General features: G+C 42.6%; 1 protein-coding gene across 1 annotated transcript; it reads left to right on the top strand.

Moving 5' to 3' along the window:
• The first annotated feature begins 3,318 nt into the window (after window positions 1-3,318).
• LOC123047294 (dolabradiene monooxygenase) lies at window positions 3,319-6,472 on the top strand. Its single transcript, XM_044470796.1, has 2 exons — window positions 3,319-4,254; window positions 5,518-6,472. The coding sequence occupies exons 1-2, from the start codon at window positions 3,376-3,378 to the stop codon at window positions 6,163-6,165; spliced, it is 1,527 nt and encodes a 508-aa protein (XP_044326731.1). The 5' UTR covers window positions 3,319-3,375; the 3' UTR covers window positions 6,166-6,472.
• Window positions 6,473-23,060: the final 16,588 nt, after the last annotated feature.

Genomic DNA, 23,060 nt, shown 5'->3' with positions numbered 1-23,060 from the left:
AATGTGATCCTTTTAATTAAGAAGAAAACAGAGTTCATAATTGAATTAAGAAACACAGTCTTGGATTTGATGGACCATTACAACACGGCCCACAATTCATACTTAATAACAATTTATCAATTTTTTAATACAGTACAATCACAGATGCTCATATTCGCATACATTCATATTTATGAACGCACGCACGTATAACTTATCGTTATGAACACCTTCAAGATGTTGCCCATCACGTAGTCAATGAGAACGTCTTCTCCCATTGAATGAACATCAGCAGAAGACTAAAATAAACCATGCAAAGTGCAAGCATCAGTGTCAAATCTAGAGCTTAAACTTCGATGGGCTGATTTCACCACATGAAACCTAACCATCTATGCTCAGTTCACTTAACAATTTATTAGTCCACTGTATTAGATATTTGAAAGATATAACTGATACTATAGATTAATAGATACGTAGACATACATCAAAGGCAGAAGCGGTGCGTACGGCTCGATTACGCAAACACGATATGGGGGAGATACGCCCATTGCGTGGTGGCTGACCATGAACAGTATGTAGTGGATAGCAACGGGGGTGCAAACCCACCAAGCAAGCAAGGCCTGTGATCGTGTCTTGCAATTTATTTATTTATTTAAAAAAGGAATATATTAATATCGTGAAAAGACATTCAAGATGCACACAACCCAAAGGAAAAAAAAACCTCGTCACAGTGATCAACTCCTCTCAGCAGCACACAAACCACCGCCAAAGACAACACTCGGAAAACATAAAAGGTCTCCAAAAGAGGCGCCTTCAAGAAGAAAACAGTGCACACGCGCCGGGTCGCCCTATCCAAGATCTTAGGCTTTCACCTTGGGGAAAGTCGAGCTCTCAAAACAATACCTCCAGCAAGGTAATTGTCAGATACAACCAATGAAGGCCAGACCTTAGATTTTCGCCCTAAAAGTCATGACTCGGCACCCAAGGAGGACCACCAAAAAATGAAATACTCCAATGCTGCCGCCCCCACTTGTCACTGCTGCTTCTGAAAGTTATCAAACACATGGCCGACTCCATCGCCTCCAAGGCTCCCTCCGCCTTACTGATCCTCCGATCTCGGCCACCATCACTTTCTCCACCGCTATCTACGCCATGGAATTCAAGATACCGACATATCCCATGGTGTCAACAAACAACAAAGCTTCATGTCGTGCCCTGATGGAGCCACGTAGGCTGATATGAACGCGTACGACCGGATTCTATCTGATCCAGATATCCTTGGGCAAGATCTCCGGTAGCAGGTTCGGAACACGTCGACGGCCGGATCAACGAGGACCAATCATGCAGATCATTGTCATGATGCGATAAGATAACTAGGACCGCGACCACACCGCCGCCTCCACCACGCTGACGCCATCATCACCACGGTGGAGAACACCGGCCTCGCTGTCCATAGCCCGTGCTGTCGGCTGAAAATGGACGTCAGATCGGAGCGGATCCCGATCCGCCACCACCCCCTCGCCTGCATGATCCGACACCTCGAAACCCGTCGTGCACAGACGGTCCCTAGTGCCGCCACCATGGGGTCCGCCGCCGCACACCGCGACCCTCGCCATCGCGGTGTCCCGGCCCAGCCGCTGCCGGCCAAGCTTTGCCCAGCCACGTCCTCTGACGATGGCGAAGGAGGAGGCTGGGAGAGGAGGGTGATGGAGGCGGTGGCGAGAGCGCCCTCGCCATCGCCCTCTGTGTCTTGCTACCTTCGAAACGAAGTCAAATCCCCAATAAGAAGATCTCCACGCCATTTATCTATATATCCGTATACTCCTAAAGTTATGGCCTGCTGAAATTGACTAGAGATCATCCACATTTGATTGTGGAATCAGCTTCCTATGTCAACACATGCAACCTATTACTCCCTCTGTAACTTCATGTATAAAACGGTTTCTGACACTATGACAGTGTCAAAAATGTCTTATATCAAGTTACAAAGCGAGTACTATATTAAAAAAACTAGTAGGTGACCCATGCATTTGCACAGCTAAAAAATTGTAAAATTGCACTCCCTCTGTCCATTTTTATCCATTTCTACATGCATTTCTATCCATTTCCGTGACATGTATTTGGGACCGAGGGAGTACGTTGTTTTGTTTGTGTTTATTGAATTTATTTTTATATTATTATTCCATTGGCAAACATTTACAATTTTAGAGAAACTTGTAGCCCAAATACACCATGTGAACACTTATTTGTGCCATTAAAAATATTTTAAATTTAATATGTTGCTATATTAGCAACAATTTATCACGGAAAAATAGTTGAAACGCCTCAGGTAGCCTACTCCCATGAGTGCGGTGTGAACCCTAGGTGCACCGCCTCCTTCTCCCTCCTTTCCTCCCCGCATCCGGAGCACGCTACGGTCGAAGCCCGATTGGCGTTGGCAGTGTCGGGGCCCCTTCTCCTTTCTCATGGGGCTGGCTGGCACGGGGCAGCTGCTTCGTGCGAAGGAGCGACGTGGTCGGGGTTGTCGCTCCGGGTAGGTGAGGTTGGGCTCGGTCCAGGTGGTGCTCGCGGGCGGTGATGTGCCTCTCCTCGTGGGCATGGAGGTTGCTGGTGGTGGTCATGGCACCGTTGCACCGATAGTCGGATCATCCCTGTGGACCACATGTGTGGCATCGTGCGAGCTCGCCAGTGCCAAGGCCAATGGGCTAGGGTCGAGGCTTGCTCGACGACAACCATCAGTAGTCACTAGGTTGCGTCCCCTGCCCCCTGTGCATCGGGACTAGCTGGGGACGCGAGCATGGGCGCTTCCTACCGGGGAGGCATGGAGCTGACTAGGTGGCTGATGATGGCTAAGAGTGAAAGAAGATGTCCTCTACTCTTCCTACCGTCGTTGGTGTGCTATGGTCGGGATGGGTGTCGGAGTCCTAGGACATGGATGCCCGGGCGATTCAACCATTTGAATATAAGGTGTATACTCCCTCCATTCGAGAATATAAGGTGTATCAAGTTTCCTACAATTCAACCATTTGAGTGCTTGAGCAAGTTTATAGAATAAAATATCATCTGCAATATTTAATAAATAATTAAAAAAATTCATAATGGATCAAATGATATCAATTTGGTATTATAGATATTGATATAATTTTCTTAAAACTTGATCAAACATGCACACATTTTACTTTAAAAAAATATTAGAGGAACGGAGGGAGAATTTTGGTGCGAGATAAGACTCTACATGTCCCTATAAAACAAGGTCGTGCAATTGAAGCTTTGCTAGGGACCAAGCTGTTGAAACCCCTTCCATGAATGCAAGCGTTTGATTTAGTTGTCAAGCTTCGTTCCATAGTCCATACATACGAACTTAGATTAGAGCAGAGGAGCTGTGTTGTGTAGGTGATGCAAATGGAGGTCGTCTACCTCGGCGTAGCTCTCGTGTCCTTGTGTGTTGTGCTTCTTTCCAGGCGTAGGCGCAGAGCGAACGAGCCGCCGGGGCCGTGGCAGCTGCCGGTTATCGGCAGCCTGCACCACCTCGCCGGGCAGCTCCCCCACCACGCGCTGCGTGACCTAGCACGGCGCCACGGGCCGGTGATGCTCCTCTGGCTCGGCGAGGTGCCCACGCTGGTGGTGTCGTCCCGGGAGGGTGCCCGCGAGGTGATGAAGACCCACGACGCGGCGTTCGCGACGCGACCCCTCAACGCCACCATGCGCGTGCTCACCAACGGCGGCCGGGGCATTGTGTTCGCGCCGTACGGCGACTACTGGCGTCAGCTCAGGAAGATCACCGTCTTGAAGCTCCTTTCGGCGCGGCGCGTCCTGTCCTTCCGCGCCATCCGGGAGGAGGAGGTCGCTGCCATGCTCCGCGATGTCGCGGATGCAGCGGCGGCCGCGCGCCCCGTGGAGCTAAGCGCGCGCATCTCCGCCCTCGTCACCGACATCACCGTCCGCGCCGTCATGGGCGACCGGTTCAAGGAGCGCGACGTGTTCCTCCGCTCGCTCGACCGCGGCGTGAAGCTCGCGGCCGGGTTCAACCCGCCGGACCTGTGGCCGTCGTCCTGGCTTGTCGGTTGGCTCAGCGGGGGCGTGCGCCGCGTCAAGGATTGCCGCGATACCGGGACCGGCATCCTTGACCCCATCATCCGGGAGCACCTGGAGAAGATGGAAGATGGCGGAGGCCAGAAGGAGGACTTGCTCGACGTGCTTCTAAGAATACAGAAGGAGGAGGAGGGCAGGCTCCAATTCCCGCTCGACATGGACACAGTCAAATCCGTCATCTTGGTAAGTACTCCTAGTAGTACATAATTTCTTTTTTTAGAGTAAATACAATAATACTGTTAGCTGGGATTAATTTTCTTAATATATGTACTAGTACCATTTTGTGCAAGTATATGTGTACAAAATTAATTAATTGATCAAGTTTTGAACATGCATGAGCCATATTAAAATCTAAAATGGTATGCACAAAGGTAATCATACTCCCTCCGTTCTTAAAATAGTGTATTCCCAGTTTTATTGAAGGGTCAAACTATCTCAAAGTTTGATCGAGTTTGTGCAAAAATATATCAATGATTGTCAAACCAAATACGCATATGAAAAAAAGTTATTATGAATGTTACTAATTTGATGGCATAAATATTGGTGTGTTATTGTATAAAGACGGGCAAATATAAAAAAGTTTGACCTTCCAACAATTAAAAGTACACTCTTTTAAAGATGGAAGGGATAGGAAATCTAACCGAGCAAATTAAACACACGGGTCACCTCGCTAGTTCAGAGAAAAGTCCTAGTACTTCGTTTTAATGAAGTTTCACCAATATGGAAATTAAACTTTTCTGGATAGGTTTTAAGAAATTTCAATCAACTTAAATATATACTCTAGTTTGTTTATTTTCTGTTGTGGTCTCTTAAATTACCATTCCCAAGTGGTTACTCCCTTCATTCTTAAAAGAGTGTACTCTCAGCTTTGTTAGTAATTCAAAAAAATTATGTTTAACCGTATTTATACAATAATACATCAATATTTATGTCATCAAATTAGTAGCATTAGATTTATGATAAAATATATTTTCATCATATGCTTATTTGGTTTGACAAACATTGATATATTTTTGCACAAACTCGGTCAAACTTTGAGACAGTTTGACCGTCCAACAAAATTAGAAGTACACTCTTTTAAGGACGGAAGAGTAGATAAAGAATCAACTATGAACATGGTTGGTCTTGAACGTTCTCCTTCTTTTTTTTCATCTATGCCTTAACTGATTATTTTTCTCAAGTATTCAATCGATCAATAAAAGTGCAATTACTGTATAGTGAAAAATGCAGCTTTCCTTTTTCACCGTCGCAAGAAAAAAAAGCTTCACTTTTTACCGAGTTGCGCATTTCTGGATTTTATAGTGAAGTAATTGAAAGTTCTAGTTTTCTAGATCGGCTAAGACCTCAGAAATTCTTCGCTGATTGAAACTTAACAAAAACCATTTTCTAGACAATGGAAAAGCTCTCATCTTTAATGTATCTTCACATTGTTTTGCATGAGCATAGGACATATTCGGAGCCGGCAGCGAGACGGCGGCTACGACGCTGGGCTGGGCGTTTGCAGAGCTGATCAGGAACCCAATGGTGATGCAGAAGGCGACGGCTGAGGTCCGACAAACCTTTGAGGCTCGCGGCACCATAGCGGAGGAGGCCCTCAACGAACTCTCGTACCTACACCTAGTCATCCGGGAAACTTTGCGGCTGCACACGCCCTTGCCGCTGCTCATCCCTCGAGAGTGCCGGGAGTCATGCCAGGTGCTCGGGTACGACGTGCCGCGGGGTACACAGGTGCTGGTCAATGCCTGGGCGCTCGCCCGTGACGAGCGCTATTGGCCCGACGCGCCGGACGTGTTCCGGCCCGAGAGGTTCGAGGGCGAGGCGGCTGGGGCGGACTTCAGGGGCACCGACTTCTCCTTCTTGCCATTTGGCGCCGGCCGGAGAATGTGCCCCGGGATAGAGTTTGGCCTCGCCAACGTCGAGCTCGCGCTCGCAAGCCTGCTATTCCACTTTGACTGGGAGGGTACACCACCTGGGGAGTTGGACATGGCCGAGGTGTTTGGCATCACTGTGCGGCGGAAGGCCGGCCTCCTGGTGCGCCCCGTTCTCCGAGTGCCCGTTCCCCGAGTCTTGTCAGACGGCAACGGAGATCGTTAACGTGTGTTATGATAAGTGATCGGTTCGACAGGGTGAGAGTCCATTGCGCCTGCATGCATGCATGCGCTTGAACAAATGTCAACAGAATAAAACTGTCTATTAATTCACATAAAATCCTTGCAAATTTTCTCGTGCGTGTTGGCCCTGCTTGTAGACTTGGTCAAACTTGTGAGCAATCTTGGGCTGATGCATATCAACTGAGATCTATCTGTGGATGTTTTTTTCTTTTTGCAAGGAGATCTTTTTCTGGATGTACATTATCTGAATTCTCCATCCGGAAATGTGAGTCATATATATTTGGATTGCATTTTAATTCAACCTTTTAAGGCTGTCCAAGCTGATCAGAAAAATATATCAACATCTTTAATACCAAACAAAATTGTGCTGGGAGGGCGAGTGGTGCTCACAGTCACAGGCAGCCACTAGCCAATAAATGACAATAAGTACACATATAAAATTTAATAGTTTTAGATACGCTTTGGATGTATCAACATCTCCATTCTTAATACATTCCTCCTTGAGCTCGTAAATGATGAAAATAAAACAAAAATTTCGAAGCTGAGGTGCCCACTATCAGTCTTATCATCTTATGGGAATCTGTAAACAATAAGTAAAAGATACAAGGCAAATGTCTCTTTATAATTTGTAATTGTTCAATGCACATAGACAAGCAAGCACACTATCCGTCTAATCAATGTTTATGACTAAATTTTCAATGTCTAAGGTTTTAAATGAGAATATAAAACTACTGGGAACAAAAGCAATAGCCTTCATGTCAAAAGACAGAAAGCAATTGCTGTCAAATTAATACCATCATGGACTAGATAACAGGTTGATATATAATAAGAAGTTGTAAGTATAATTATATAGTTGGGTTACAACTATATATAATAACAAGTTGGTTCTTCATCAAAGTTGTCAAGTTTCTAAGCACATCTTTTCCGAAACCTTCTTAAACTTTTTCCACAACATATAGGAGTCATATGAAACAATGCCAAGTTTTGCGTTTTTCAGAATTCGTTTGCATTGAATAAAAATGAATAATCTTCAGTTTGGTGGTCGAGTCCTGACAACCTGATGTTTGAAATTCCTTTTATTTTATTGGATAAGGTCTAAACATAGACTTGATAACACAAATAATATTTTTCAACCCATTTTGTGCCCACTATTTTGTGTACTTGCAGTTCAATCAAATCATATCTACTAAATGTCTAGAAATGCACTTAATGAATCAAATATAGAAAACAGCCTGAAAAATACCAAAATTTGACATGCAAAAAGTAACGGTGTATTTTATTGTAGAAAAAGTAATAAGGCAAATCGATGGGGCCTTTAAATTAACCTCTGTTAACATCTTATTGATAGTTTATTTGTCGTAAAAATGAATCTTCTTCTATTGAATATATTGATTTATTTTAGAGAAAAGCACTTAATTTAAAACTTATAAATCAAAAGTTATTGATATTTGATGATGCACATGTTACTAGTGGCATTTTGCGTATATGCGCAATCACTAGTCAGTGATCCAGTTACTAGTGGTGTGTGCATATATGTACACCTCAATAATCCAGTTATAAGTGGTGGGCGCCTATATGAGCACGCCACTAGTAAGTGGTCCAGTTAATAGTGGAATGCGCAATGCCATTCTGCACATATACGTGCATGCCATTGGTAACTTGTGCATGTATGTACGCAAACCACTAGTAATCTATTACCAGTGGCACGCGCTATGGGACTCACCCATGCCACTAGTACATTTTCCAATTACAAGTGGCGTCTCACACTATACACACGTCACTAATAACCTTTCACCTATAAGGGTTTCTACTCAGTAGTGTGGATAGAATCCTGATAAACTACCAACCATAATGTAATTTGTTTGTTTAATGAATTTGTAGGTTCTGAGCAACATGTCCTAATAGGGTTTAAGCTCCTCTGATTAATTGGTGTAGGTCAATATTAAGGTTGTTACTTAACTACCATGTAGTCACTTGAAATTGTCATTCTACTCAGGCAATATCTCACTACTCACTTGCAATTTTCAATATACATACAACGTAAATTGTATTCAATTGATAATTGATCAACTTACTTCAGCATATGCATTCGAACAAGTAATAATTTCATGCTAACATGTAAGACCAATTACATGCACAAATACATATATTATTTTATAACTCTTTATTTCAACTATTAATAATTCTAAGTAATTTCAATATAGCCGCAAGACATGTTTTGTTTTTTGAGGAACCGTAGCAAGACATGTAATTTCAACAATTTGGCATCCATGTTGTGTTGGGGAACGCAGTAATTTCAAAAAAAATCCTACGATCACGCAAGATCTATCTATGTGATGCATAGCGACGAGAGGGAAGAGTGTGTCCACGTACCCTCGTAGACCGAAAGTGGAAGCGTTATGACAATGCGGTTGATGTAGTCGTACGTCTTCACGATCCGACCGATCTTAGCACCGAACATATGGTACCTCCGCGATCAGCACACATTCAGCTCGGGGACGTCCCTCGTACTCTTGATCCAGTTGAGGCCGAGGGAGAGTTTTGCCAGCACGACGGCATGGTGATGGTGATGATGAACTTACCGGCGCAGGGCTTCGCCTAAGCACTGCAACGATATGACCTAGGTGTGTAACTGTGGAGGGGGGCACCGCACACGGCTAAATAATGTCAACTTGTGTGTCTATGGGGTGCCCCCTGGACATGTATATAAAGGATGGAGGGAGGAGGAGGCCGACCCTCATAGGGCGCGCCCAAAGTATGGGGTCCTACTAGGACTCCCTAGTCCTTGTAGGATTCCACCTCCCACATGGAATAGGAAAAGGGGAAGGGAGAAGGAGAAGGAAGGAAGGAGTCGGGTCCCTTCCCTACTCCAATTCGGACTAGTCCATGGGGAAGGGGCGCGGCCACCCTTGAGGCCTTTCTCTCCTTTCTCATATGGCCCATTAAGGCCCAATACGAATTCCCGTAACTCTTCGGTACTCCGAAAAATACCCGAATCACTCGGAACCTTTCCGATGTCCGAATATAGCCTTCCAATATGTCCATCTTTACGTCTCGACCATTTCGAGACTCCTCGTCATGTCCATAATCTCATTTGGGACTCCAAACTACCTTCGGTACATCAAATCACATAACTCATAATACAAATCGTCATCGAACGTTAAGCGTGCGGACCCTACGGATTCGAGAACTATGTAGACATGACCGAGACTCATCTCCGGTCAATAACCAATAGCGGAACCTGGATGCTCATATTGGCTCCCACATATTCTACAAAGGTCTTTATCGGTCAAACCGCATAACAACATACGTTGTTCCCTTTGTCATTGGTATATTACTTGCCCGAGATTCGATCGTCGGTATCCTCATACCTAGTTCAATCTCGTTACCAGCAAGTCTCTTTACTCGTTCCGTATTGCATCATCCTGTAACTAACTCATTAATCACATTGCTTGCAAGGCTTATAGTGATGTGCATTACCGGGAGGGCCCAGAGATACCTCTCCAAAACACGGAGTGACAAATCCTAATCTCGATCTATGCCAACCCAACAAACACCTACGGAGACACCTGTAGAGCACCTTTATAATCACCCATTTACGTTGTGATGTTTGGTAGCACGCAAAGTGTTCCTCCGGTATTCGGGAGTTGCACAATCTCATAGTCTGAGGAACTTGTATAAGTCATGAAGAAAGCAGTAGAAATGAAACTAACACGATCATAATGCTAAGCTAACGGATGGGTCATGTCCATCACATCATTCTCCTAATTATGTGATCCCGTTCATCAAATGACAACACATGTCTATGGTTAGGAAACATAACCATCTTTGATTAACGAGCTAGTCAAGTAGAGGCATACTAGGGACTATATGTTTTGTTTATGTATTCACACATGTACTAAGTTTCCGGTTAATACAATTCTAGCATCAATAATAAACATTTATCATCAATTAAGTAAATAAATAATAACTTTATTATTGCCTCTAGGGCATATATCCTTCATGTTGTTGGTTACATTTTCATGTGGTGTGCGACATGTGCTATGATAGCCCACAAGTGTAGCGGATCGCAACAGCTTTCGAGGGTGAAGTACAACCCAAATTTATTGATTCGACACAAGGGGAGCCAAAGAATATTCTTGAGTATTAGCAGTTGAGTTGTCAATTCAACCACACCTGGATAACTTAGTATCTGCAGCAAAGTATTTAGTAGCAAAAGTGGTATGATAGTAATGGTAACAGTAGCAACAGTAAAGGTAAATATTTTTGGGTTTTTGTAGTAGTTGTAATAGTAGCAACGAAAAAGTAAATAAGCGAAGAACAATATGTGAAAAGCTCGTAGGCAATGGATCAGTGATGGATAATTATGCCGGATGCGATTCCTCATGCAATAGTTATAACATAGGGTGATATAGAACTAGCTCCAATCCATCAATGTAATGTAGGCATGTATTCCGTAAATAGTCACACATGCTTATGGAAAAGAACTTGCATGACATCTTTTGTCCTACCCTCCCGTGGCAGCGGGGTCCTAGTGGAAACTAAGGGATATTAAGGCCTCCTTTTAATAGAGAACCGGACCAAAGCATTAACACATAGTGAATACATGAACTCCTCAAACTATGGTCATCACCGAGAAGTATCCCGATCATAACACATAATAGGTGACTATAGACTTGCAAGATAGGATCAAGAACACACATATATTCATGAAAACATAATAGGTTCAGATCTGAAATCATGGCACTCGGGCCCTAGTGACAAGCATTAAGCATAGCAAAGTCATAGCAACATCAATCTCAGAACATAGTGGATACTAGGGATCAAACCCTAACAAAACTAACTTGATTACATGGTAAATCTCATCCAACCCATCACCGTCCAGCAAGCCTACGATGGAATTACTCACGCACGGCGGTGAGCATCATGAAATTGGTGATGGATGATGGTTGATGATGACGACGGCGATGAATCCCCCTCTCCGGAGCCCCGAACGGACTCCAGATCAGCCCTCCCGAGAGAGATTAGGGCTTGGTGGCGGCTCCATGTCGTGAAACGCGATGAAACTTTCTCCTTGATTTTTTCTCCCCCAGACAGTATATATGGAGTTGGATTTGAGGTTGGAGGAGGTCCAGGGGGCCCACGAGATAGGAGGGCACGCCCTAGGGGGGGCGCCCCTGTCGCGTGGACAACCCATGGGGCCCCTGACCTTGATTCTTTCGCCAAAAATTCTTATTAAACCCTATGGCGCGCCCCCCTGTCTCGTGGACAGCCCGTGGGCCCCCTCCGACCTTGATTCTTTCGCCAAAAAATCTTATAAAATCTGAAAAGTGCCTCCGTGGATTTCCAGGACATTCCGAGAACTTTTCTTTTCTACACATAACACAACATCATGGCAGTTCTGCTGAAAACAGCGTCAGTCCGGGTTAGTTTCATTCAAATCATGCAAGTTAGAGTCCAAAACAAGGGAAAAAGTGTTTGGAAAAGTAGATACGTTGGAGATGTATCAACTCCCCCAAGCTTAAACCTTTGCTTGTCCTCAAGCAATTCAGTTGATAAAGTGAAACTGATAAAGAAAAACTTTTACAAACTCTGTTTGCTCTTGTTGTTGTAAACATGAAAAACCAGCATTCGAGTTTCAGCAAATATTATGAACTAACCATACTCACAATAACACATAGGTCTCACAATTACTCATATCAATAGCATAATCAGCTAGCGAGTCATAATAATAAAACTCGGATGACAACACTTTCTCAAAATAATCATAACATGATATAACAAAATGGTATCTCGCTAGCCCTTTCTGAGACCGCAAAACATAAATGTAGAGCACCTTTAAAGATCAAGGACTGACTAAACATTGTAATTCATGGTAAAAGAGATCCAGTCAAGTCATACCCAATATAAATCAGTAATAATGAATGCAAATGACAGTGTGCTCTCTAGCGGGTGCTTTTTAATAAGAAGGGTGATGACTCAACATAAAAGTAAATAGATAGGCCCTTCGCAGAGGGAAGCAGGGATTTGTAGAGGTGTCAGAGCTCGATTTTAAAATAGAGATTGAATAATATTTTGAGCGGCATACTTTCACTGTCAACGCAACAACTATGAGATTTCTGTATCTTCCATACTACATGCATTATAGGCAGTTCCCAAACAGAATGGTATAGGTTTATACTCCCCCAACCACCAACAATCATCAATCCATGGCTTGCTCGAAACAACGAGTGCCTCCAACATACAACAACCCTGGGGGTTTTGTTTAATTATTTTGATTTGCTTTGATCTTTTTGGATCATGGGACTAGGCATCCCGGTTACCGGCCCTTTCTCATGAATGAGGAGTGGAGTCCACTCCTCGTGAGAATAACCCACCTAGCATGGAAGATATAGGTAGCCCTAGTTGTAACATGAGCTGCTCGAGCATACAAAACAGAATTTCATTTGAAAGATTGGAGTCTGGCACATACAAATTTACTTGGAACGGCAGGTAGATACCGCATATAGGAAGGTATAGTGGACTCATATGGAAAAACTTTGGGGTTTAACGAGTTTGGATGCACAAGCAGTATTCCCGCTTAGTACAGGTGAAGGCTAGCAAAAGACTGGGAAGCGACCAACTGAGAGAGCGACAACAGTCGTAAGCATGCATTAAAATTAATTCACACCAAATACAAGCATGAGTAGGATATAATCCACCATGAACATAAATATCATGAAGGCTATGCTGTTTGATTCAACTACATGCGTGAACATGTGCCAAGTCGAGTCACTTAATACATTCAAAGGAGGATACCATCACATCATATCACATCATAATCATTCTAATAGCATGTTGGCACGCAAGGTAAACCATTATAACTCATAGCTAATCAAGCATGGCACAAGAAACTATAATCTCTACATGTCATTGTAAATATGTTTACTTCATAATAGCTGACTCAGGAACGATGAATCATCATATTTACAAAAACAAGAGAGGTCGAGTTCATACCAGCTTTTCCCATCCCAATAAGTCCATCATAAATCATAATTATTGCCTTTCACTTGCACGACCGAACGATGTGTATAATAATAATAGTGCACGTGCATTGGACTAAGCTGGAATCTGCAAGCATTCAACTCAAGAGAGAAGACAAGTAATATGGGCTCTAAATATAAATAATCAATCATGCATATGAGAGCCACTAAGCATTTTCAATATGGTCTTCTCGACCCCCAAAAGAAAGAAAAGAAAAGAAAACTATTTACACGGGAAAGCTTCCAACAAGTAAAAGAAGAACGAGAAATCTTTTTGGGTTTTCATTTTAATTTCTACTACAAGCAAGGAAATTAAACTAACTAATTTTTTTGGTTTTTCTTAAGGTTTATCAAACACACAAGAAGAAAGCTAGAAAAAGAAATTTAAACTAACATGGATAATACAATGAAAGAGTATGAGCACCGACGACTAGTGTGTGAACATGAATGTAAAGTCGGTGAGAAATACATACTCCCCCAAGCTTAGGCTTTTGGCCTAAGTTGGTCTAATACCAAGGACCGCAGCTATTCTCCCCAGTGAAATGGGAGATGTAATCAGGATACCACTGGCTGGTCATCTCCGGATCCCACTGGACAGATGATGCACGATAAGGGTCCAGCTCAGGTTTCGGTTCAGGTTCAGGCTCTGGAGGGAAAGCTTGTGCTCGATGATTGTTCACCGCTTCCGGTGTGACGAGAAAATTTTCTGCAAGTAAATCAAACAACAAAGGCGCAGGCAAAATAATAATCTCAATGTGTTTCTTATTAAATCTAAGTTTATACAAGAGCATCTTTTCTTCGTTGTCAACGATAAACTTGTGTGCTACCATGCTGTTGTAATCTAAAATGTGAGGAGGTAATTTTGTCTCCTCCTCCTCAATGTGCCTAATGGGTATCTAAAAATGTTTAGCAAGACGTGCAGCATAGATACCTCCAAATATGGGGCCTTTTGTACGATTCAGGGCTAGCCGTTTAGCAACGACGGCACCCATACTAAAAGTATTGTCTCCCAGCAAAGCATGTTGAAGAATAATAATATCTGGAACGCTCAAATTTCCACTATTCCCATGACCAATCAAGCATCTACTAGCAAATACGGCAAAGTAGCATAAAACAGGAAAGTGTATGCTAGAGACTTTTGCCTCAGAACCCTTCTTTGGCTCTTCTACAGCAATAGTTTTAACGAAGCCATCCACATCATCAGGATGGGGTTCCTCTAATACTCCCTCATAAGGTATCCTACATACCGCGCAAAAATGACGTAAAGACAGTTCTTTGAATTCATCATATAAATGAAATGATACAGCAGGCGGTGACTTCTTAGGATAATAATAAAAGTTTTGCATGAAAGTATTGGTAAGTAAGAGATACTGATCGATTCGGTCGTTCATGAAACCGGTGAGGCATGCAGTCCCGATTAAAGCATAAAAGTCTTCATGAATTCCGGCTTCCTTCAAGAAATCCTCACATGGTCATTCACATGACCGTACTTCCGCTAGGCGAGGAAGATTATACTTGGGTTTTTCCTTCTCTTTGTCTTGTTTTTCCTTAGAGCTTTGGCTAGAAGAGCCTTTAAATAACCTCCTTAACATTTTCTGAAAATTTCTGAAATTTTAGTAACTTCAAAATAAAAGCGGATAAAACTAAACAAGATTGATAGCAACTACTCCTACAAGTGCCTAGAGCCTATATCATGCATTGGAATTGCTTGAGACCTCAAAAATTTAACATGCAAGCTCAAGAACATCGTCACCTATGCAGCAAAAATTTGCAATGAATAAAGCACTAGAACAAAAACTAATTGGACCAACGGAGGAGTCACATACCAAGCAACAATCTCCCAAAGCAGTTTTGCGAAAGGAGCTTTGAGCTAAAAGATCGAAAATCGCAGCAAAACAAGCTAGAACTCGTGCTTGAGCTGGATGGGGATTATTTTTGGGTAAAAGATGAAGTGTGTGGGTGCTGGCATAAGTGGAGGGGAGCCACCAGGGGCCCTCCTGCAGTGTTTTCAGTGCCTAAAATCCTCAAATATTCCAGAAAAAATCATACTAAATTTGTAGGGCATTTGGAACACTTTTATTTTCGGACTATTTTTTATTGCACGGATAATTCAGAAAACAAACAGATAATACTATTTTTGCTTTATTTATTCTAAATAACAGAAAGTAAAAAGAGGGTGTAGAAGGTTGTGCCTTCTAGTTTCATCCATCTCGTGATCATCAAAATGAATCCACTAACAAGGTTGATCAAGTCTTGTTAACAAACTCATTCCGAATAACACGGAACCGGAGAAATTTCGAATAACACTAAGTTACCTCAACGGGGATATGGAAATCCCCAACAATAAGAATATCATACTTTTTCTTGACAGTAGGGAGAGGAAATTCAAAACCTCCAAAAATGATAGTTGGAACTTTTTCAATAGAATTGATACTATGAACTTGTGATTGTTTCCTCGGAAAGTGTACCGTATGCTCATTACCATTAACATGAAAAGTGACATTGCCTTTGTTGCAATCAATAACAGCCCCTGCAGTATTAATAAAAGGTCTACCAAGGATAATAGACATTCTATCGTCCTCGGGAATATCAAGAATAACAAACTCCGTTAAGATAGTGACATTTGTAACCACAACAGGCACATCCTCACAAATACCAACAGGTATAGCGGTTGATTTATCAGCCATTTGCAAAGATATTTCAGTAGGTGTCAACTTATTCAATTCAAGTCTACGATATAAAGAGAGAGGCATAACACTAACACTGGCTCCAAGATCACATAAAGCAGTTCTAACATAATTTCTTTTAATGGAGCATGGTATAGTTGGAACACCCGGATCTCCAAGTTTATTTGGTATTCCACCCTTAAAAGTGTAATTAGCAAGCATGGTGGAAATTTCAGCTTCCGGTATCTTTCTTTTATTTGTGATGATATCCTTCATATATTTAGCATAAGGATTTACTTTAAGCATATCAGTTAAGCGCATATGTAAGAAAATAGGGCTAATCATTTCAGCAAAGCGCTCAAAATCCTCATCATCCTTTGACTTGGATGGTTTAGGAGGAAAGGGCATGGGTTTCTGAACCCATGGTTCTCTTTCTTTACCGTGCTTCCTAGCAATAAAATCTCTCTTATCATAACGTTGATTCTTTGATTGTGGGTTATCAAGCTCAACAGCAGGTTCAATCTCTACATCGTTGTCTTTGCTAGGTTGAGCATAAACATGAACATTATCATTAACATTATCACTAGGTTCATGTTCATCACCTGATTGTGTTTCAACATCAGAAATAGAAATATCATCGGGATTCTCAGGTGTGTCCACAGTAGGTTGACTAGAAGCATGCAACGTTCTATCGTCTTTCTTTTTCTTCTTCTTAGAAGAATTAGGTGCCTCTAAATTATTTCTCTGAGAATCTTGCTCAATTCTCTTAGGGTGGCCTTCAGGATACAAAGGTTCTTGAGTCATTCTACCAGTTCTAGTAGCCACTCTAACAGCAAAGTCATTTTTATTATTCAATTCATCAAGCAAATCATTTTGAGCTTTGAGTAATTTCTCGGCTTGAGTAGCAACCATAGAAGCATATTTGCTAACGCGGTGAAGTTCATCTTTAACTCTAGCCAGATTATCACCTACGCGACCTATCTCGAAAGCATTATTCTTTAACTCTCTGCCAACATAAGCGTTAAAACTTTATTGTCTAGCCATAAAGTCATCAAATTCGTCTAAGCATGGGCTATGAAAGTTAGTAGAGGGTATTTCAACTTTATCGTATCTATAGAGAGAATTTACCTTCACTACCTGTGTCGGGTTATCAAGACAATGTGGTTCTTCAGGCGGTAAATTAAGACCATGTATTTCTTCAATAGGAGGTAAACTCTTAATATCTTCAGCTTTAATACCTTTTTCTTTCACTGATTTCTTTGCCTCTCGCATATTTTCAGGACTGAGAAATAAAACACCTCTCTTCTTCGGAGTAGGTTTAGGAATAGGCTCAGAAGTTAGCTCAATTGGTTCAGGAATTACTTCAGGAACTGGCTCGGCAAGAGTCCATTATTTTCATTAGTCAACATAATATTTAATAGTATTTCAGCTTCGTCGACTATTCTTTCCCTGAAAACACAACCAGCACAACTATCCAAGTAGTCCTTGGAAGCATCGGTTAGTCCATTATAAAAGATATCATGTATTTCATTTTTCTTAAGAGGATGATCAGGCAAAGCATTAAGTAACCGGAGAAGCCCCCCCCCAAGCTTGTGGGAGACTCTCTTCTTTGATTTGCACAAAATTATATATTTCCCGCAAGGCAGCTTGTTTCTTATGAGCAGGGAAATATTTAGCAGAGAAGTAATAAATCATATCCTGGGGACTACGCACACAACCAGGAGCAAGAGAATTATACCAAGTCTTACCATCACCGTTTAATGAGAACGGAAATATCTTAAGGATATATAAATAGCGAGACTTCTCATCATGAGTAAATAGGGTGGCTATATCATTCAACTTGCTAAGATGTGCCACAACAGTTTCAGATTCAAGGCCATAAAAAGGATCAGATTCAACTAAAGTAATAATATCAGGATCAACAGAGAATTCATAATCCTTATCAGTAACACAGATAGGTGAAGTAGCAAAAGCAGGATCGGGTTTCATTCTAGCATTAAGAGACTGCTGCTTCCATTTAGCTAATAATTTCTTAAGATCAGATCTATCATTGCAAGCAAGAATTTCCATAACACCTTTTTCATTCATAGCATAACCCTTAGGAACAACAGGCAATACATAATCATTGGGGGAACGTTCATCATCACTATCATCAATAGCATCTTCAATATTTTCATTCCCCCTAACTCTAGCAAGTTGTTCATCTAGAAATTTGTTGGGGAACGTAGCAGAAATCAAAAAAATTTCCTACGAGTCACCAAGATCTATCTATGGAGAGACTAGCAACAAGGGGAAGGAGAGTGCATCTACATACCCTTGTAGATTTCTAAGAGGAAGCGTTCAAGTGAACGGGGTTGATGGAGTCGTACTCGTCGTGATCCAAATCACCGATGATCCTAGTGCCGAACGGACGGCACCTCCGCGTTCAACACACGTACAGCCCGGTGACGTCTCCCATGCCTTGATCCAGCAAGGGGAGAGGGAGAGGTTGAGGAAGACTTCATCCAGCAGTAGCACAACGACGTGGTGGTGATGGAGGAGCGTGGCAATCCTGCAGGGCTTCGCCAAGCACCGCGGGAGAGGAGGAGGACATGGGAGAGGGGGAGGGCTGCGCCAGAACTTGGGGTGCAGCTGCCCTCCCACCCCTCCACTATTTATAGGTGGGGGGAGAGGGGGCCGGGCCCCCTAGATCTCATCTAGGGTTGGGGGCGGCGGCCAAGGTGGGAGGAGTGCCTCCCAAGTCAAAGTGGAGGCCCTCCCCCTTAGGTTTCCCCTCTCCCATGCGCATGGGCCTTGGGGGGCTGGTGCCCCTGGCCCATTAAGGCTAGGGCGCCCCCCCTAAAGCCCATGCTGCTGTATTGGACGTGGTGGAACAATTTCCGGACCTCCGGACCCCTCCGGAATCCTCCGGAACCTTCTGGAAGCTTCCCGGTACAATACCGAAAAAACCCGAACTTTTCCCGGAACCCGAACAACAACTTTCCATATATAAATCTTTATCTCCGGACCATTCCGGAACTCCTCGTGATGTCCGGGATCTCATCCGGGACTCCAAACAACATTCGGTAACCACATACAAACTTCCTTTATAACCCTAGCGTCATCGAACCTTAAGTGTGTAGACCCTACGAGTTCGGGAGCCATGCACACATGATCGAGACGTTCTCCTGTCAATAACCAACAGCGGGATCTGGATACCCATGTTGGCTCCCACATGTTCCACGATGATCTCATCGGATGAACCACGATGTCAAGGACTCAATCGATCCCGTATACAATTCCCTTTGTCTAACGGTATTGTACTTGCCCGAGATTCGATCGTCGGTATGCCGATACCTTGTTCAATCTCGTTACTGGCAAGGCTCTTTACTCGTTCCGTAACACATCATCCCGTGATCAACCCCTTGGTCACATTGTGCACATTATGATGATGTCCTACCGAGTGGGCCCAGAGATACCTCTCCGTTCACACGGAGTGACAAATCCCAGTCTCGATTCGTGCCAACCCAACAGACACTTTCGGAGATACCTGTAGTGCACCTTTATAGCCACCCAGTTACGTTGTGACGTTTGGTACACCCAAAGCATTCCTACGGTATCCGGGAGTTGCACAATCTCATGGTCTAAGGAAATGATACTTGACATTAGAAAAGCTTTAGCATATGAACTACACGATCTTTGTGCTAGGCTTAGGATTGGGTCTTGTCCATCACATCATTCTCCTAATGATGTGATCCCGTTATCAACGACATCCAATGTCCATGGTCAGGAAACCGTAACCATCTATTGATCAACGAGCTAGTCAACTAGAGGCTTACTAGGGACATGGTGTTGTCTATGTACCCACACATGTATCTGAGTTTCCTTTCAATACAATTATAGCATGGATAATAAACGATTATCATGAACAAGGAAATATAATAATAACTAATTTATTATTGCCTCTAGGGCATATTTCCAACAGTCTCCCACTTGCACTAGAGTCAATAATCTAGTTCACATCGCCATGTGATTAACACTCACAGGTCACATCGCCATGTGACCAACATCCAAAGAGTTTACTAGTGTCATTAAACTAGTTCACATCATCATGTGATTAAGACTCAATGAGTTCTAGGGTTTGATCATGTTTTGCTTGTGAGAGAGGTTTTAGTCAACGGGTCTGCAACATTCAGACCCATATGTACTTCACAAATCTCTAGGTCATATTGTAAATGTTGCTTCCACGCTCTACCTGGAGCTATTCCAAATGGTTGTTCCACTATACGTATCCGGCTTCTCTACTCAGAGCTATCCGGATAGGTGTTAAGCTTGCATCGACGCAACTCTTTACGTCGAACTCTTTATCACTTCCATAATCGAGAAACATGTCCTTATTACTCCAAGGACAATTTTGACCACTATCTGGTGATCTACTCCTTGATCACCTTTGTACCCTCTTGTCAGGTATGTAGCAAGGCACACATCAGGTGCGGTACTTAGCATAGCATACTGTAGAGCCTACGTCTAAAGCATAGGGGACGACATTCGTCCTTTCTCTCTATTTTCTGCCGTGGTCGAGCTTTAAGTCTTAACTTCGTTCCTTACAACTCAGGCAAGAACTCCTTCTTTGACTGATCCATCTTGAACACCTTCAAGATCATGTCAAGGTACGTGCTCATTTGAAAGTACCATTAAGCATTTTTGATCCATCCTCATAGATCTTGATGCTCAATGTTCAAGTAGCTTAATCCAGGTTTTCCCTTGAAAAACACTTTTCAAATAGCCCTATATGCTTTCCAGAAATTCTACATCATTTCTGATCAACAACATATACTCATCAGAAATTCTATAGTGCTCCCACTCACTTCTTTGGAAATACAAGTTTCTCATAAACTTTGTATAAACCCAAAATCTTTGATCATCTTATCAAAGTGCATATTCCAACTCCGAGATGCTTACTCCAGTCCATGGAAGGATCGCTGGAGCTAGCATACCTTTTAGCATCCTTAGGATCGACAAAACCTTTCTGATTGTATCGCATACAACCTTTCCTTACGAAAACTGGTAAGGAAACTAGTTTTGACATCCATCTGCCAAATTTCATAAATGCAGCTAATGCTAACATGATTCCGACGTACTTAAACATCGCTACGGATGAGAAAATCTCATCGTAGTCAACTTCCTTGAACTTGTGAAAACTCTTCGCCACAAGTCGAGCTTCATAGACAGTGACATTACCGTCCACGCCCGTCTTCTTCTTAAAGATCCATTTATCTCAATGGCTTGCCGATCATCGGGCAAGTCCACCAAAGTCCATGCTTTGGTCTGATACATGGATCCTATCTCGGATTTCATGGCTTCTAACCATTTGTTGGAATTTGGGCCCACCATAGCACGTAGGTTCATTGTTGTCTAGTAACATGATCTTCAAGACAGGATCACCGTACCACTCCGAAGCAGTATGCGTCCTTGTCGTCCTACGAGGTTCGGTAGTGACTTGATCCGAAGCTTCATGATCACTATCATAAGCTTCCACTTCAATTGGTGTAGGTGCCACAGGAACAACTTCCTGTGCCCTGCTACACACTGGTTGAAGTGACAGTTCAATAACCTCATCAAGTCTCCACCATCCTCCCACTCAATTCTTTCGAGAGAAACTTTTCCTCGAGAAAGGACCCGTTTCTAGAAACAATCACTTTTGCTTCCGGATCTGAATTAGGAGGTATACCCAACCATTTTGGGTATCCTATGAAGATGCATTTATCCGTTTTGGGTTCGAGTTTATCAGCCTGAAACTTTTTCACATAAGTGCCGCAGCCCCAAACTTTCAAGAAACGACAGCTTAGGTTTCTCCAAATCATAGTTCATATGGTGTCGTCTCAACGGAGTTACGTGGTGCCCTATTAAAGTGAGTGCGGTTGTCTCTAATGCCTAACCCATGAACTATAGTGGTAATTCGATAAGAGACATCATGGTACGCACCATATCCAATAGGGTGCAACTATGATGTTCGGACACACCATCACACTATGGTGTTCCAGGCGGTATTAATTGTGAAACAATTTCCACAATGTCTTAATTGCGTGCCAAAGCTTGTAACTCAGATACTCATCTCTATGATCATATCATAGGCATTTTATCCTCTTGTCACAATGATCTTCAACTTCACTCTGAAATTACTTGAACCATTCAATAATTCAGACTTGTGTTTCATCAAGTAAATATACTCAACATCTACTTGAATCATCTGTGAAGTAAGAACATGACGATATTCACTGCATCCTCAGCACTCATTGGACTGCACACATCAAAATGTGTTACTTCCAACAAGTTGCTATCTTGTTCCATCTTACTAAAAACGAGGCTTTTCAGTGATCTTGCCCATGTGGTATGATTTGCATATCTCAAGTGATTCAAAATCAACTGAGTCCAAACGATCCATCTGCATGGAGTTTCTTCATGCGTATACACCAACAGACATGGTTCGCATGTCTCAAACTTTTCAAAAAAGAGTTAGTCCAAAGATCCATCAACATGGAGCTTCTTCATGCGTTTTATACCAATATGACTTACATGGCAGTGCCACAAGTAAGTGGTACTATCATTACTATCTTATATCTTTTGGCATGAAAATGTGTATCACTACGATCGAGATTCAATAAACCATTCCTTTAGGTGCAAGACCATTGAAGGTATTATTCAAATAAATAGAGTAACCATTATTCTCCTTAAATGAATAATCGTATTGCGATAGACATAATCCAATCATGTCTATGCTCAACGCAAACACCAAATGACAATTATTCAGGTTTAATACTAATCTTGATGGTAGAGGGAGCGTGCGATGTTTGATTACATCAAACTTGGAAACACTTCCAACACATATCGTTAGCTCACCTTTAGCTAGTCTCAGTTTATTCCGTAGCTCTTTTATTTCGAGTTACTAACACTTAGCAACCGAACTGGTATCTTAATACCCTGGTGCTACTAGGAGTACTGGTAAAGTACACATTAACATAATGTATATCCAATATACTTCTATCGATCTTGCCAGCCTTCTCATCTACCAAGTATCTAGGGTGATTCTGCTCCAGTGGTTGTTCCCCTTATTACAGAAGCACTTAGTCTCGGGTTTGGGTTAAACCTTGGGTTTCTTCACTAGAGCAGCAGCTGATTTGCCGTTTCATGAAGTATCCCTTCTTGCCCTT

Source organism: Triticum aestivum, chromosome 2B (assembly GCF_018294505.1).
Source record: "Triticum aestivum cultivar Chinese Spring chromosome 2B, IWGSC CS RefSeq v2.1, whole genome shotgun sequence".
NCBI lineage: Eukaryota > Viridiplantae > Streptophyta > Magnoliopsida > Poales > Poaceae > Triticum > Triticum aestivum.
The sequence above is the reverse complement of the archived record's forward strand: the minus strand, read 5'-3'. Positions and strand labels throughout refer to the sequence as shown.